The sequence below is a fragment of the Salmo trutta genome, chromosome 24, assembly GCF_901001165.1.
Source record: "Salmo trutta chromosome 24, fSalTru1.1, whole genome shotgun sequence".
Lineage (NCBI taxonomy): Eukaryota > Metazoa > Chordata > Actinopteri > Salmoniformes > Salmonidae > Salmo > Salmo trutta.
The window spans coordinates 28,504,496-28,517,311 of record NC_042980.1 but is presented as its reverse complement, the minus strand read 5'-3'; the positions used below and the strand labels follow the sequence as shown (position 1 = coordinate 28,517,311).

At 44.8% G+C, this 12,816-nt stretch overlaps 1 protein-coding gene across 1 annotated transcript in view; it reads right to left on the bottom strand.

Moving 5' to 3' along the window:
* Positions 1–35: 35 nt before the first annotated feature.
* LOC115161041 (dehydrogenase/reductase SDR family member on chromosome X-like) overlaps positions 36–12,816 on the bottom strand; it is a 33,388-nt gene continuing 20,607 nt past the window's right edge. Inside the window, exons 4-7 of the mRNA XM_029711722.1 lie at positions 5,876–5,977; positions 5,558–5,765; positions 4,140–4,329; positions 36–1,207 (exon numbers count right to left, since the gene is read on the bottom strand). Of these exons, the coding sequence (XP_029567582.1) occupies positions 4,188–4,329; positions 5,558–5,765; positions 5,876–5,977 (452 nt within the window). The 3' untranslated portion in view covers positions 36–1,207; positions 4,140–4,187. The remainder of the gene's footprint in view (positions 1,208–4,139; positions 4,330–5,557; positions 5,766–5,875; positions 5,978–12,816) is intronic.

The window sequence follows — 12,816 nt, the reverse complement described above, 5'->3', positions numbered from 1 at the left end:
TCTTTCTCTCCCTCTGCCACAAATATCAGTACTGGTTTCAGTTGTGCTGCCTTTTTATGGATGCATACAAACTAATGACTGGAAGAAACACACAAACAGCGCACACACAAATACACATACTGTGCACAGAAACACACACAACAACTGGACTTGAGAGAGGTGATATGTGCATATTGATAAACCATCGCTCAGCTCTAACAGTAAAAGAGAAATACCATGAAACAGGTGTGTGTGTGTGACTCAGAGCCCAGGAGGCGGGACACAATCTAAAGACCTTCTCTCAGATGATTTCTGCCCCCTGGAGAGGAAACCAGCAGCTTTGGTGAGAATTCCACAAAACAGCCTTTGCTTTCACAAGAACTGAAAATATCAGTTTCAGGCTGTGATTTACTGATGTTACCATGCTGGCTTGTTCATTGGTCCTGGACCCTCCACTCAGGCAGGGGTCAGTATATGCTTCACAGATGGATCAGAACACCAGATGCTCCTAATATCATAATACGCACACACACACTGATGACAAGTACACACACACACATACTGATGACACTTGTTTATGACAAAACTAAGTTCTCCCATGGAGGGAAGGTGCTTTCTGTTCTGGAAGATCTGATCTGTGAACCAACAGTCATAAGGTTGCTATGAACACTTATAAGGTCACTATTAACACTCATAGTGGCGCTACAGACACTCATAGCAGCACTATAAATACTCTTAACATAGTGTGTGTGTGTGTGTGTGTGTGTGTGTGTGTGTGTGTGTGTGTGTGTGTATATGTTCACAGTGCCAGAGGGAGAAGGTTGCTTCATTTCCATTAGCACATTCATTTGAACAGCATGGGAAGGGACTTAACTCTTCACTAACCAATCAAAGTCTAGTCATGGTCATCATCAGTCCAATCACAGTCTGGTGGTGAGGAGATTGTCAAAACAAAGACAACGCCAGTCAGACAGACTAAGTGTTGGGTCTCAGCCATCCAGTCCCATGTTGGGGGTCAGGGGTTGAAGGTCAGGGGTCATGGTTGGTGCTGTTCCTGCAGGCCAACTTGTCTGCAGCTGGAGTCCCAGAGGCCGCGATGGAGCTGGGGGTCGTAGGTGTTTGGTGATGTCATCTCTGTGCGCCCATTGCTCCAGCAGGCTCCTCCCTCCCCCTCCAGAGACGGAGACAGAGCAGTGTAGAGGACCGTGGACGCTCCCTGGGACGGGCTCTGGGGGCACAACACAAACTGTCAGACTGTTATACATAACGCACGCACCCAGGCACGCACACACAGTGGCTGTTATATAAACACTCACAACCAGCAGAGCTTCACTGGCATAAAGATACAGCTAGATCTACAGCCTAACAACAAAAGCCTACAGTATTTCTACAACAACATGACTTTTCAACCTATTTCTACATGAGACTTACTTCAACCTATTTCTACATGAGACTCTGGTAAACAGTGTGTGTGTGTGTGTGTGTGTGTGTGTGTATATTAATGTGATAGCGCTGAGGAGCCTGTTATTAATGGTGCACTTGTAGCTGCACGGCAGAGGCTCCCTAAAAGTAATTTACTTAGGCAACTGCCTGTAGTGATTACACTCTCTAACACCCACCCAGCACACACAGGGCTGTCTCCTTCCATCCCATCCTCCAGACACACACAGGGCTGTCTCCTTCCATCCCATCCTCCAGACACACACAGGGCTGTCTCCTTCCATCCCATCCTCCAGACACACACAGGGCTGTCTCCTTCCATCCCATCCTCCAGACACACACAGGGCTGTCTCCTTCCATCCCATCCTCCAGACACACACAGGGCTTTCCCCTTCCATCCCATCCTCCAGACACACACAGGGCTTTCCCCTTCCATCCCATCCTCCAGACACACACAGGGCTGTCTCCTTCCATCCCATCCTCCAGACACACACAGGGCTGTCTCCTTCCATCCCATCCTCCAGACACACACAGGGCTGTCTCCTTCCATCCCATCCTCCAGACACACACAGGGCTGTCTCCTTCCATCCCATCCTCCAGACACACACAGGGCTTTCCCCTTCCATCCCATCCTCCAGACACACACAGGGCTGTCTCCTTCCATCCCATCCTCCAGACACACACAGGGCTGTCTCCTTCCATCCCATCCTCCAGACACACACAGGGCTGTCTCCTTCCATCCCATCCTCCAGACACACACAGGGCTGTCTCCTTCCATCCCATCCTCCAGACACACACAGGGCTTTCCCCTTCCATCCCATCCTCCAGACACACACAGGGCTGTCTCCTTCCATCCCATCCTCCAGACACACACAGGGCTGTCTCCTTCCATCCCATCCTCCAGACACACACAGGGCTGTCTCCTTCCATCCCATCCTCCAGACACACACAGGGCTGTCTCCTTCCATCCCATCCTCCAGACACACACAGGGCTGTCTCCTTCCATCCCATCCTCCAGACACACACAGGGCTTTCCCCTTCCATCCCATCCTCCAGACACACACAGGGCTGTCTCCTTCCATCCCATCCTCCAGACACACACAGGGCTGTCTCCTTCCATCCCATCCTCCAGACACACACAGGGCTGTCTCCTTCCATCCCATCCTCCAGACACACACAGGGCTGTCTCCTTCCATCCCATCCTCCAGACACACACAGGGCTTTCCCCTTCCATCCCATCCTCCAGACACACACAGGGCTGTCTCCTTCCATCCCATCCTCCAGACACACACAGGGCTGTCTCCTTCCATCCCATCCTCCAGACACACACAGGGCCTCCAGGCCAATGCTTTAAGATATGCAACACAATCAAAAATAACCCCAATGAAATGAACAACTATTTACTTAGCAACAAGCAAATGTTTTAACATTTAATTTTGTGCTTGTGTCTGTGTGTCTGTGTGTGTGAGTGTGTGTATGTGTGCGTGCGTGTGTGTCTGTGTGTGTTGGTAGAGCATGGCGCTTGCAACACCAGGATTGTGGGTTCGATTCCCATGGAGGACCAGTATGAAAAAGTACCAAAATGTACATTTACATTTTAGCAGACGCTCGTATCCAGAGCGACTTACAGTAGTGAATGCATACATTTCATACATTTTTTTTTTCTGTGCTGGCCCCCCGTGGGAATCGAACCCACAACCCTGGCGTTGCAAACACCATGCTCTACCAACTGAGCTACAGGGAAGGCTGTATGCACTCCCAACTGTAAGTAACTCTGGATAAGAGTGTCTGCTAAATGCCTCAACTGTAAGTAACTCTGGATAAGAGTGTCTGCTAAATGCCTCAACTGTAAGTAACTCTGGATAAGAGTGTCTGCTAAATGCCTCAACTGTAAGTAACTCTGGATAAGAGTGTCTGCTAAATGCCTCAACTGTAAGTAACTCTGGATAAGAGTGTCTGCTAAATGCCTCAACTGTAAAAGACAGAGTCATGGGACATTGATTCATGCATATCTTATGGAGATTCTGAACATTCTCATCTTTGGGCCGTAGAGATGAAGAGGGCAAGTTTTCCCTCTTCATCTCTTTCCCTTCACCTCTCTCTCTTTCTCTCTCTCTCTCTCTCTCTCTCTCTCTCTGCCTAAATATAGTTTACAAGTCAGTATGGTACTGAAATGCTACATGACACATTTTAAGATACTTATTCTGTAATTAACTTCTTGAATAAATCGTTGTGATTTATTCTGAAAACTCTGACAGTAGTCAGATACGGGAAATTCAATGGTAGCCATATAACTCCATGCACAATGATGACTTTTAACAATTCCACAGAACAGTTTCCAAAAACACATTTACATGAAGGTCAGTGCAGATGCAAAGTTTGGTCACAGAATGACATCACAAAACAACACAAACTGTCATTATGTTACCAAACGTTGCATCTGCACTGTTCAGTAAATGTGTTTATATAAAATGTTCAGTGGAAATTGTTATAAGGAGTCCTTGTGCATAGAGTTGTAGGTTTGTTTAATTTCACAATCATTGGTTTTTGTTTGGCATAAATGTATAAAGTGAAAAATCTGAGTCTCAGCATCATTCTGTTACTGTGGAATTGACAATACTCGATTAGCACTGTTTGTGTGAGTGTGTGTGTGTGAGTGTGTGAGTGTGTGTGTGTGTGTGTGTGTGTGTGTGTGTGTGTGTGTGTGTGTGTGTGTGTACCCTGGCTGTCTGTGCGAGGCAGGCGGAGGGGAAGAGGTGGCAGTAGAGTTACGTGTCGACCATCCCAGGGTCCACTGCACATGAGCTCACTGGAAACCCTCCTCTATCCAGCCTCTGTTGCAGGTGGGAGGAAAATAACAGTAGTGCCAGCTTACTCTGGCAATACGCCGCATGGGCCGAATAACACTGCCTAAAGACAGAAAGAGAGGGGGGAGATGTTGAAAAAGGGTCTGGAGTGGGAGGAAATTAGGAGAGGAGAGTGTATGTGATGCATGGGTTGACTCATAACCCGTAGTCCCCACGGTCATATCCGCTGGGTGGGTGGGTTTAGGGTCATGAAATATTATGTGGATGAAGGGTGGCTGGATTGAATATAGAGAAAACACTACTTTAAAAATTCTATAAATATATCATTATTGTGCAATTTTATCTATAGGTTTTTCTATCATTATTTTAGGCTATCTGGTATTAGTGCATAAGCCTAAGCTTTAGGGCCTAACTGTATGCACGCCAAATAGCCTACACACCAATCGCCAAATGCATTTGGGAACGGGCAGAAAAAGTTAATGTCAATCCACTGAAACAAAAAGGACAATGTCGGAGTTTAATTCAGTAAGAGAAAAGCTGCAAAATGGAGTGGAAAATAAAGAGACGGGAGGGCCGGAAAAGTCATGTTTGGGATAGATTTGGTGAAGTGGTAAAATAGGATGATAGCAGGCTATGTTATGTGTAATGATTGTGATGATTTCTTCCCGGTCCCTAAATGTCTTTGCGCCCTGAAAGAAGCAGGGATGACAGAGAAAACTTTACCGATGTCAACTTGACTGAAGCATTCATTCTATCAATTTATGACATTCTGGTGACCAAGGGTTTATTTATTTATTTAGTCTTCTAGGGCAACATAATGAGTGAAGAGAAGCTGCATATATCTAATTATAGACGGGGCGGCGGGTAGTTTAGTGGTTAGAGCGTTGGACTAGTAACCGAAAAGTTGCCAGATCGAATCCTCGAGCTGATAAGGTAAAAATCTGTCGTTCTGCCCCTGAACGAGGCAGTTAACCCACTGTTCCTAGGCCGTCATTGAAAATAAGAATTTGTTCTTAACTGACTTGCCTTTTTAAATAAAGGTTACATTTTTTTTTTTAAATAGACAAGTTGGTTAACGAATAGCCTACCAAAACATCAGAAATTATAAGCAGAAACATATCTACAATCAGGCAAAAAGATAGTCCAAAAAAATCGTTATACCTTCTCTGCCTGCAGCGCATTTTCTATATTAGTGGGTTAGGGACGGGTGCAGGCCTCAGATGTTTACTTTATCACATATAGTCGGGCGGTTGCGGATGGGTTATTAGTAATTGCGGGCGGGTGCAGGTGAACAAACAGCTCACCCGTGCCCCACTAGTGTGTGTGTGTACCTGTTTAGCAGGCTGTCTAGTCGTATCTCTCCAGCACCATGAGCTGACGAGGAAAGGGCGACAACACGTGAGCAGGAACCGCGTTTCCCAGAATGCTTTAATGTGTCTAACAGCAGCAAGGCCAACAGGAAGTGACCTAGGTAGTTGACCCTGAAGTGATGCTCAAAGCCCTCCTCTGTACGACCCTCAGGGACCAACATGACCGCCGCTGCACGCGTGCACAAACACAAATAGTTAAGACACAGTTCATTTAAGAATTTAAGTCTCATATCAAGCGTATAGGTCGGCAGGTTGATTGGTTGATTGTGTGTCACTCACCATTGTTGACTAAGATGTGCAGCGGTAGGCCCCATCTCTTGATATTCTGGACAGATTGCCTGACTGACTGCAAAGATGCCAGATCCAACTGCTCAAACTCCACTGAAAACACAAAACACACACACACACACACCAGTCATTTAAATACAATACACAGTATGATTACCCTGTTGCAGGAGAACTTTCCTGCAATACAGAACATTTTAAATGTATAGTGTAGTTGAGGTTTAAAAAGGCTTCTGAAGTTTGTAATTTCCACTTAGAAATTTCCGATTTGGTTTTCCCTTACCAAAAATGTATCAACCCTTACAAAAATCTCTATTAATTATAATCCATTTAATGGATAATTCCCATTACTTGTTGCTGCAGGATTAATCTCCTGCTGTAGCAAACTGGCTCAAATTAAGATCCTACATCTGTAAATACACACATACGGGTAGAAGGTCCTATAGGCAGATCATTTGAGCACAAACAAACAAACACACACAGCATAATCAGCACTCTTGTAAAAAAATGTTTTTCTGCTAACTGTGTCTGTAGTGGAAAATCAAAGCAGCATCAATGTATTAATCTCCTACAGTAGACTCTTCTCTAATAGAGAACACAAACTGCTGCTAGCTTCAAACACATTATACTACATGATAACAATACCTCCTCCTAACATCTCATACGGTAAGTATTCTGCAGCAGCGCTGGCAGGACCTGCTGTAGGACCTCTGCTCTGAATGTGTTCTGTTGTGTGTGACTTTCACAGTCAAAAATAGCCTTTCACAATGGATGATTTTTAGTCCAGGGCTAAACTTATCCTGGGTTAAAAGTAGCCTAGGGCTAGCTTACCCTTGTTTCACACTAGCATTAGTTTACCCAGGGTGAAACCAAAATGTACAGCTTGAAAAGCCCTAGTCCTCTGGCTGTGTGCGTGTGAGGACTGTTTGTGTTTGTGTGTTTCATACACAGGCTAAGCCAGGGTTTGATACTGATATGAGAATAATTTAACTAATGCCAAATTCCATCCCTAACCCTGTGTGCTTATAGCTAGCTTTGCCCCTGTCTGAATGCCTGCCTGCCTTTCTGTCCCTCTCTGTCCCCATGTCCCCAACCTGTCATCCTGTCTGTCTGAGTATGTGCAGATTTTGCTATAAACCGGTGGTGTTTTGATTGGCTCTGGCAAAACATAAGAAGCATTTGGTGTACATGTGCTTTGCTATTTTCCTCTCAACAATTGGGCATTTAGGGCACACTCCACTCCTTTCCTCCTATCCTTTCCTCCCCTCCTCTTCATCTCTCCCTTCCACTCCACCTTTTCTACCTGTGATAATTACAACGAGGATCTGGGCTCCATGCCAGAGAGACAAGCACATTTTACACCTACAAGCTTTTCATTCTGTTAATGTACCCAGGGCTACTCCACTCTAACCCAATACACTACTGCACCACTGCTACAGTCTATACCAAATGCACTGTTAATACACTACTGTCTATCAAATGTAGCCTAGCTACTGCAGTATTACATTTAACCTCTCTGGGATAGGGGGCGGTATTTTCACATCCGGATGCGTGTGCCCAAAGTAAATTGCCTGCTACTCAGGCCCAGAAGCTAGGATATGCATATTATTAGTAGATTTGGATAGAAAACACTCTGAAGTTTATAAAACTGTTTGAATAATGTCTGTGAGTATAACAGAACTGATTTGGCAGATGAAACCCCGAGCACAATCCATCCAGGGATTTGTTTTTGAGGTCAATCTGTTTTCAATTGGTTTTCTATGGCAAGCCCGTTTTAACAGAAATATGCTTGCAGTTCCTATAGCTTCCACTAGATGTCAGTCTTTAGAAATTGGTTGATGTTTTTCTTTTGAGAAATGAAGAAGTAGCCATTTCCTTTCTGGGTGGATAGCGAAGTGGACTGTTTTGGTTGGGGCGCGTGACCTGAAGCTCGCTCCATTTTCATTTTATCCGCTATTGAACGCAGTTTATCTCCTCTTAAATTTTAGCGATTATTTACGTTTTAAAATACCTAACGTTGGATTAGGAAAGTTGTTTGAAATGTTTGGACAACGTTTACAGGTAACTTATTCGATATTTTGTAGTCATGCTGGGCGAGTTGGAACCGGTGTTTTTCTGAATCAAACGCGCCAAATGAATGGACATTTTGGAGATATAACGAAGGAATTAATTGAACAAAAGGACCATTTGTGATGTTTATGGGACATATTGGAGTGCCAACAGAAGAAGCTCTTCAAAGGTAAGGCATGAATTATATCATTATTTCTGAGGTTTGTGTTGCGCCTGGCGGGTTGAAATATGATTGTCATGTGTTTGTTTGATGGGGTGCTGTCCTCAGATAATCGTGTGGTTTGTTTTTGCCGTAAAGCCTTTTTGAAATCTGACACGGTGGCTAGATTAACAAGAAGTTACGCTTTAATTTGGTGAATTGCACTTGTGAATGTATGAAAGTTAAATATTTCAAATAATTTTTGGGGAATTTCACGCTTTGCAATTTCACTGGATGTTGTGATCCATAAGAAGTTTTTAATATAGTGTCGAGTCATGACTCACAAAAGAAGGTGGGTAAATTCTGGGCACCTATCAAGATGATAGTAGGCAAATAATTAAACGTTAATACAAAAAAACGCTAATAGGTGGTTAAACACTTTTCACTATTCAGTGCTGTGTTTACTTACATTTATCCTCCATTACATCACTGGTTAACACACTGTTCCCTTTCAGTCGATGACTCTGTATACAATACTATGGGGAGTCACCGACCAATCTACGGCCCAAGGGATGCCAAGCCCGGCCTCAGAAGCATCCATTTCCTAAATTCTTTGCTTTTCAGCTCGCCTGAAGGAAGAATGTGTCACGCAATTTACAAACTTTTCAAGCACACGAAGACTACGAGATTCGGCACTGACTAAAGTGTCTGTTAGTGGGGAGAGAGTACTCGCCCCCCTAGATGTTGTGAGTTTTGGGTCTTGGTATACATTTTTGTGGTTTCTAAAAGCTAACTACTTTCTGCTCTGTTTGTGTAACTAATGCTTTCTTGCTTGGGTAGGATTTGTGTTTGCCAAAAACCCACTACTTTCTTATCTGCTTGTGTAGCCAGTGCTTCCTTGCTTGAGTAAGATGGCCAGTGGTAAGAGTAAGTTCAAAAAAAGACTAACCATCCGAGTTTGAACCTTCTACCGTGCCCTTGGGCATGTGGTTTCACAATGAAAATGAAAGATACCCACGAGTGCTGTCCTGTTTGCCTGGGGTGGAAACATGCTCAGGAGGCTTTGGCTCGGATCAATTCGTGTGACCATTGTCTCCGTCTGGGCTCAACTTTCATTGGGCGTCGGGCTGAATTAGTAAGAAAGATTGGGGCTGCTGGTGAAGGGTCTTCCGGTGAAGTGACCTTGATAATGGGGTTGTCTGAAGCTGGGAGAGAGTGGCAGTGGTGGTTGGATAGGGGTGTCATCCCAGCCGTGTGAGGCTCATTCCGGTTTCTCTGGCAGTGTTCAGAGTCCGGATTCCGGGATGATATAGTATCCCTGGTTGGCTCTGGAGGGATTTCAGAGTGTCAATCGGATTACATCAGTCCAGGGCAGCCTACATTCCCAGCTTTGGATTCGGCGGGGCAGAGTGAACCATTAGTGGTTAATGCACCTTTGATGGAGCTATATCGTAGGGTGACAAATCACCTGGGGGTGGATTGGCCGTCTTCTCCCCGCAACAGAGTTTCAAATCAAATTTAATTTGTCACATGCTTACTTACGGGCCCTTCCCAACAATGCAGAGAGAAAGAAAAAAGTGAAATAACAGAATAATAAAACACAATGAGTATATATATACAGTGGCAAGAAAAGTATGTGGACCCTTTGGAATCATCTGGACTTCTATATAAATTGGTCATAAAATTTGATTTGATCTTCATCTAAGTCTACAATAGACAAACACCATCTGCTTAAACTAATAACACAAACAATTATACGCTAAACCGTGTAAACATTAACAGTGCAGGCTGGAAAAAGTATGTGAACCCTTGGATTTAATAACTGGTTGACCCTCCTTTGGCAGCAATATCCTCAACCAAACGTTTTCTGTAGTTGTGGATCAGACCTGCACAACGGTCAGGAGGAATATTGGACCATTCCTCTTTACAAAACTGTTTCAGTTCAGCAATATTCTTGGGATGTCTGATGTGAACCACTCTTTTGAGGTCATGCCACAGCATCTCAATCGGGTTGAGGTCAGGACTCTGACTGGGCCACTACAGAAGGCGTATTTTCTTCTGTTGAAGCCATTCTGTTGTTGATTTACTTCTGTGTTTTGGATCGTTGTCCTGTTGCATCACCCAACTTCTGTTGACCTTCAATTGGCGGACATATAGCCTTACATTCTCCTGCAAAATGTCTTGATAAACTTGGGAATTCATTTTTCCATCGATGATAGCAAGCTGTCCATGCTCTGAGGCAGCAAAGCAGATCCAAACCATGATGCTCCCTTCACCATACTTTACAGTTGGGATGAGGTTTTGATGTTGGTGTGCTGTGCCTTTTTTCTCCACACATAGAGTTGATTTGTTCCATCCAAACAACTCAACTTTAGTTTCATCTGTCCACAGAATATTTTGCCAGTAGCACTGTGGAACATCCAGATGCTCTTTTGCGAACTTCAGACATGCAGCAATGTTTTTTTTGGACAGCAGTGGCTTCTTCCGTGGTGTCCTCCCATGAACACCATTCTTGTTTAGTGAATAACGTATTGTGGACTCGTCAACAGAGATATTAGCATGTTCCAGAGATTTCTGTAAGTCTTTAGCTGACACTCTAGGATTCTTCCTAAACTCATTGAGCATTCTCTGCTGTGCTCTTAAAGTCATCTTTGCTGGACGGCCACTCCTAGGGAGAGTAGCAACAGTGCTGAACTTTCTCCATTTACAGACAATTTATCTTACCATGGACTGATGAACATCAAGGCTTTTGGAGATACATTTGTAACCCTTTCCAGCGTTATGCAAGTCAACAATTCTTAATCTTCTGAGATCTCTTTTGTTCGAGGCATAGTTAAAATCAGGCAATGCTTCTTGTGAATAGCAAACTCAAATTTTATGAGTGTTATTTATAGGGCAGGGCAGCTCTAACCAACATCTCCAATCTTGTCTCAATGATTGGTTAGCTGACTCCTGTCTCCAATTAGCATTTGGAGAGGTCATTAGCCTAAGGGTTCACATATTTTTTCCAACCTACACTGTGAATGTTTAAATGATGCATTCAATGGAGACAAGAACATTTAAGCAGACTGTGTTTGTCTGTTGTTGTGACTTAGATGAAGATCAGATAACATTTTATGACCAATGTATGCAGAAATCCAGATAATTCCAAAGGGTTCAAATACTTTTTCTTGAGACTGTATATGGTGTACCAGTGCTGAGTCGATGTGCAGAGGTACACGGTAATTGAGTTAGACACTGTATGTACATATAACTGGGAATAAGGTGACAGATAATAAACAGTAGCAGCAGCATATGTGATGAGTCAAAAAAGTTATTCCAAATGGGGCAATGCAGATAGTCTGGGTAGCTGTTTGGTTAACTATTTAACAAACAATTTAGCAGTCTTATTGCTTGGAGGCAGAAGCAATTCTGGGTCCTGTTTGTTTCAGACTTAGTGCATCGGTACCACCTGCCATGTGGTAGCAGAGAGAACAGTCTATGACTTTGGTGGCTGGAGTCTTTGACAATTTCTAAGGCCTTCCTCTGACACCGCCTGGTATAAAGGTCATAGACGGCAGGGAGCTTGGCCACAGTGATGTACTGGGATGTACGCACTACCCTCTGTAGAGCCTTGCGATCAGATGCAAAGCAGTTGCCATACCAAGCAGTGATGCAGCCAGTCAAAATGCTCTCAATGGTGCAGCTTTATAACTTTTTGAGGATCTGAGGGCCCATGTTAAATATTTTCAGCCTCCTGAGAGGCCATGTTCACGACTGTGCTGGTGTGTGTCACCATGATAGATCCTTAGTGACGTGGACACCGAGGACCTTGAAGCTTTTGACTCACTCCACTACAGCCCGTAGATGTGAATGGGGGCGTGCTCGGCCCTCTGTTTCCTGTAGTCCATGATCAGCTCCATTGTCTTGCTGAAATAGATGGAGAGGTTGTTGTTCTGGCACCACACTGCCAGGTCTCTGACTTCCTCCCTATAGGCTGTGTCATCATAGTCAGTGTCTGTCGTATTGTCGGCAAACTTAATGATGGTATTGGAGTCGAGTGCTGCCACTCCAGGTCAGAGGCAGGTTGCCCCTGGCCAGGGGGCGGCTTCAAGGACGGTTTTTGACCATTTGGGTGTTTCTGAGCAGCTTTGAGCGTCTTGGAACAGACACCATGCTGGGTCAAAGAAGAAAGGAAAGGGGGATACCTAGTCAGTACCAATGAATGCATTCAACTGAAAGCTTGGTTACTGGCCCAACGCTCCTACCCGAAGAGCGGGATGGAAGCTGATTATTCAGCAGGGCAGGGGAAGGAGGAGACCTCGTGACCCTAGCTGGAGAGGGGGCGTGTTCTCGGGGCCCTCCTTCCCGACCATTTACTGTGGCAACAGTGTTTCCAAGTGGCTCGGTCAATGGGGGAAAGTTACTGGTTGCCGAAGTCCCCAAACCCATTGTGAGCCGGGTATCAGAATGGCAGTACCACGAAAGCACATTGTTTCTACCCAAGGTTCCTTGGTGTTGGCGTACATCAACAGGCAGGGGGGAAAGCGGTCTCCCTCTCTCCTAAACCTTGCCTGTTATCTGCTTGTATGGAGCAGAGCATATTTCCTGTCACTCACGGCAACGTATCCTCCCGGATCTCTCAACGTGGGTGCACCCCCTGGGACCGGTTTGGCAGGGCTGATGTAGATCTTTTTGCATCGTTTTTGCATCGGAGATCATCCGCCAGTTGGGCGGGGCCACGTGG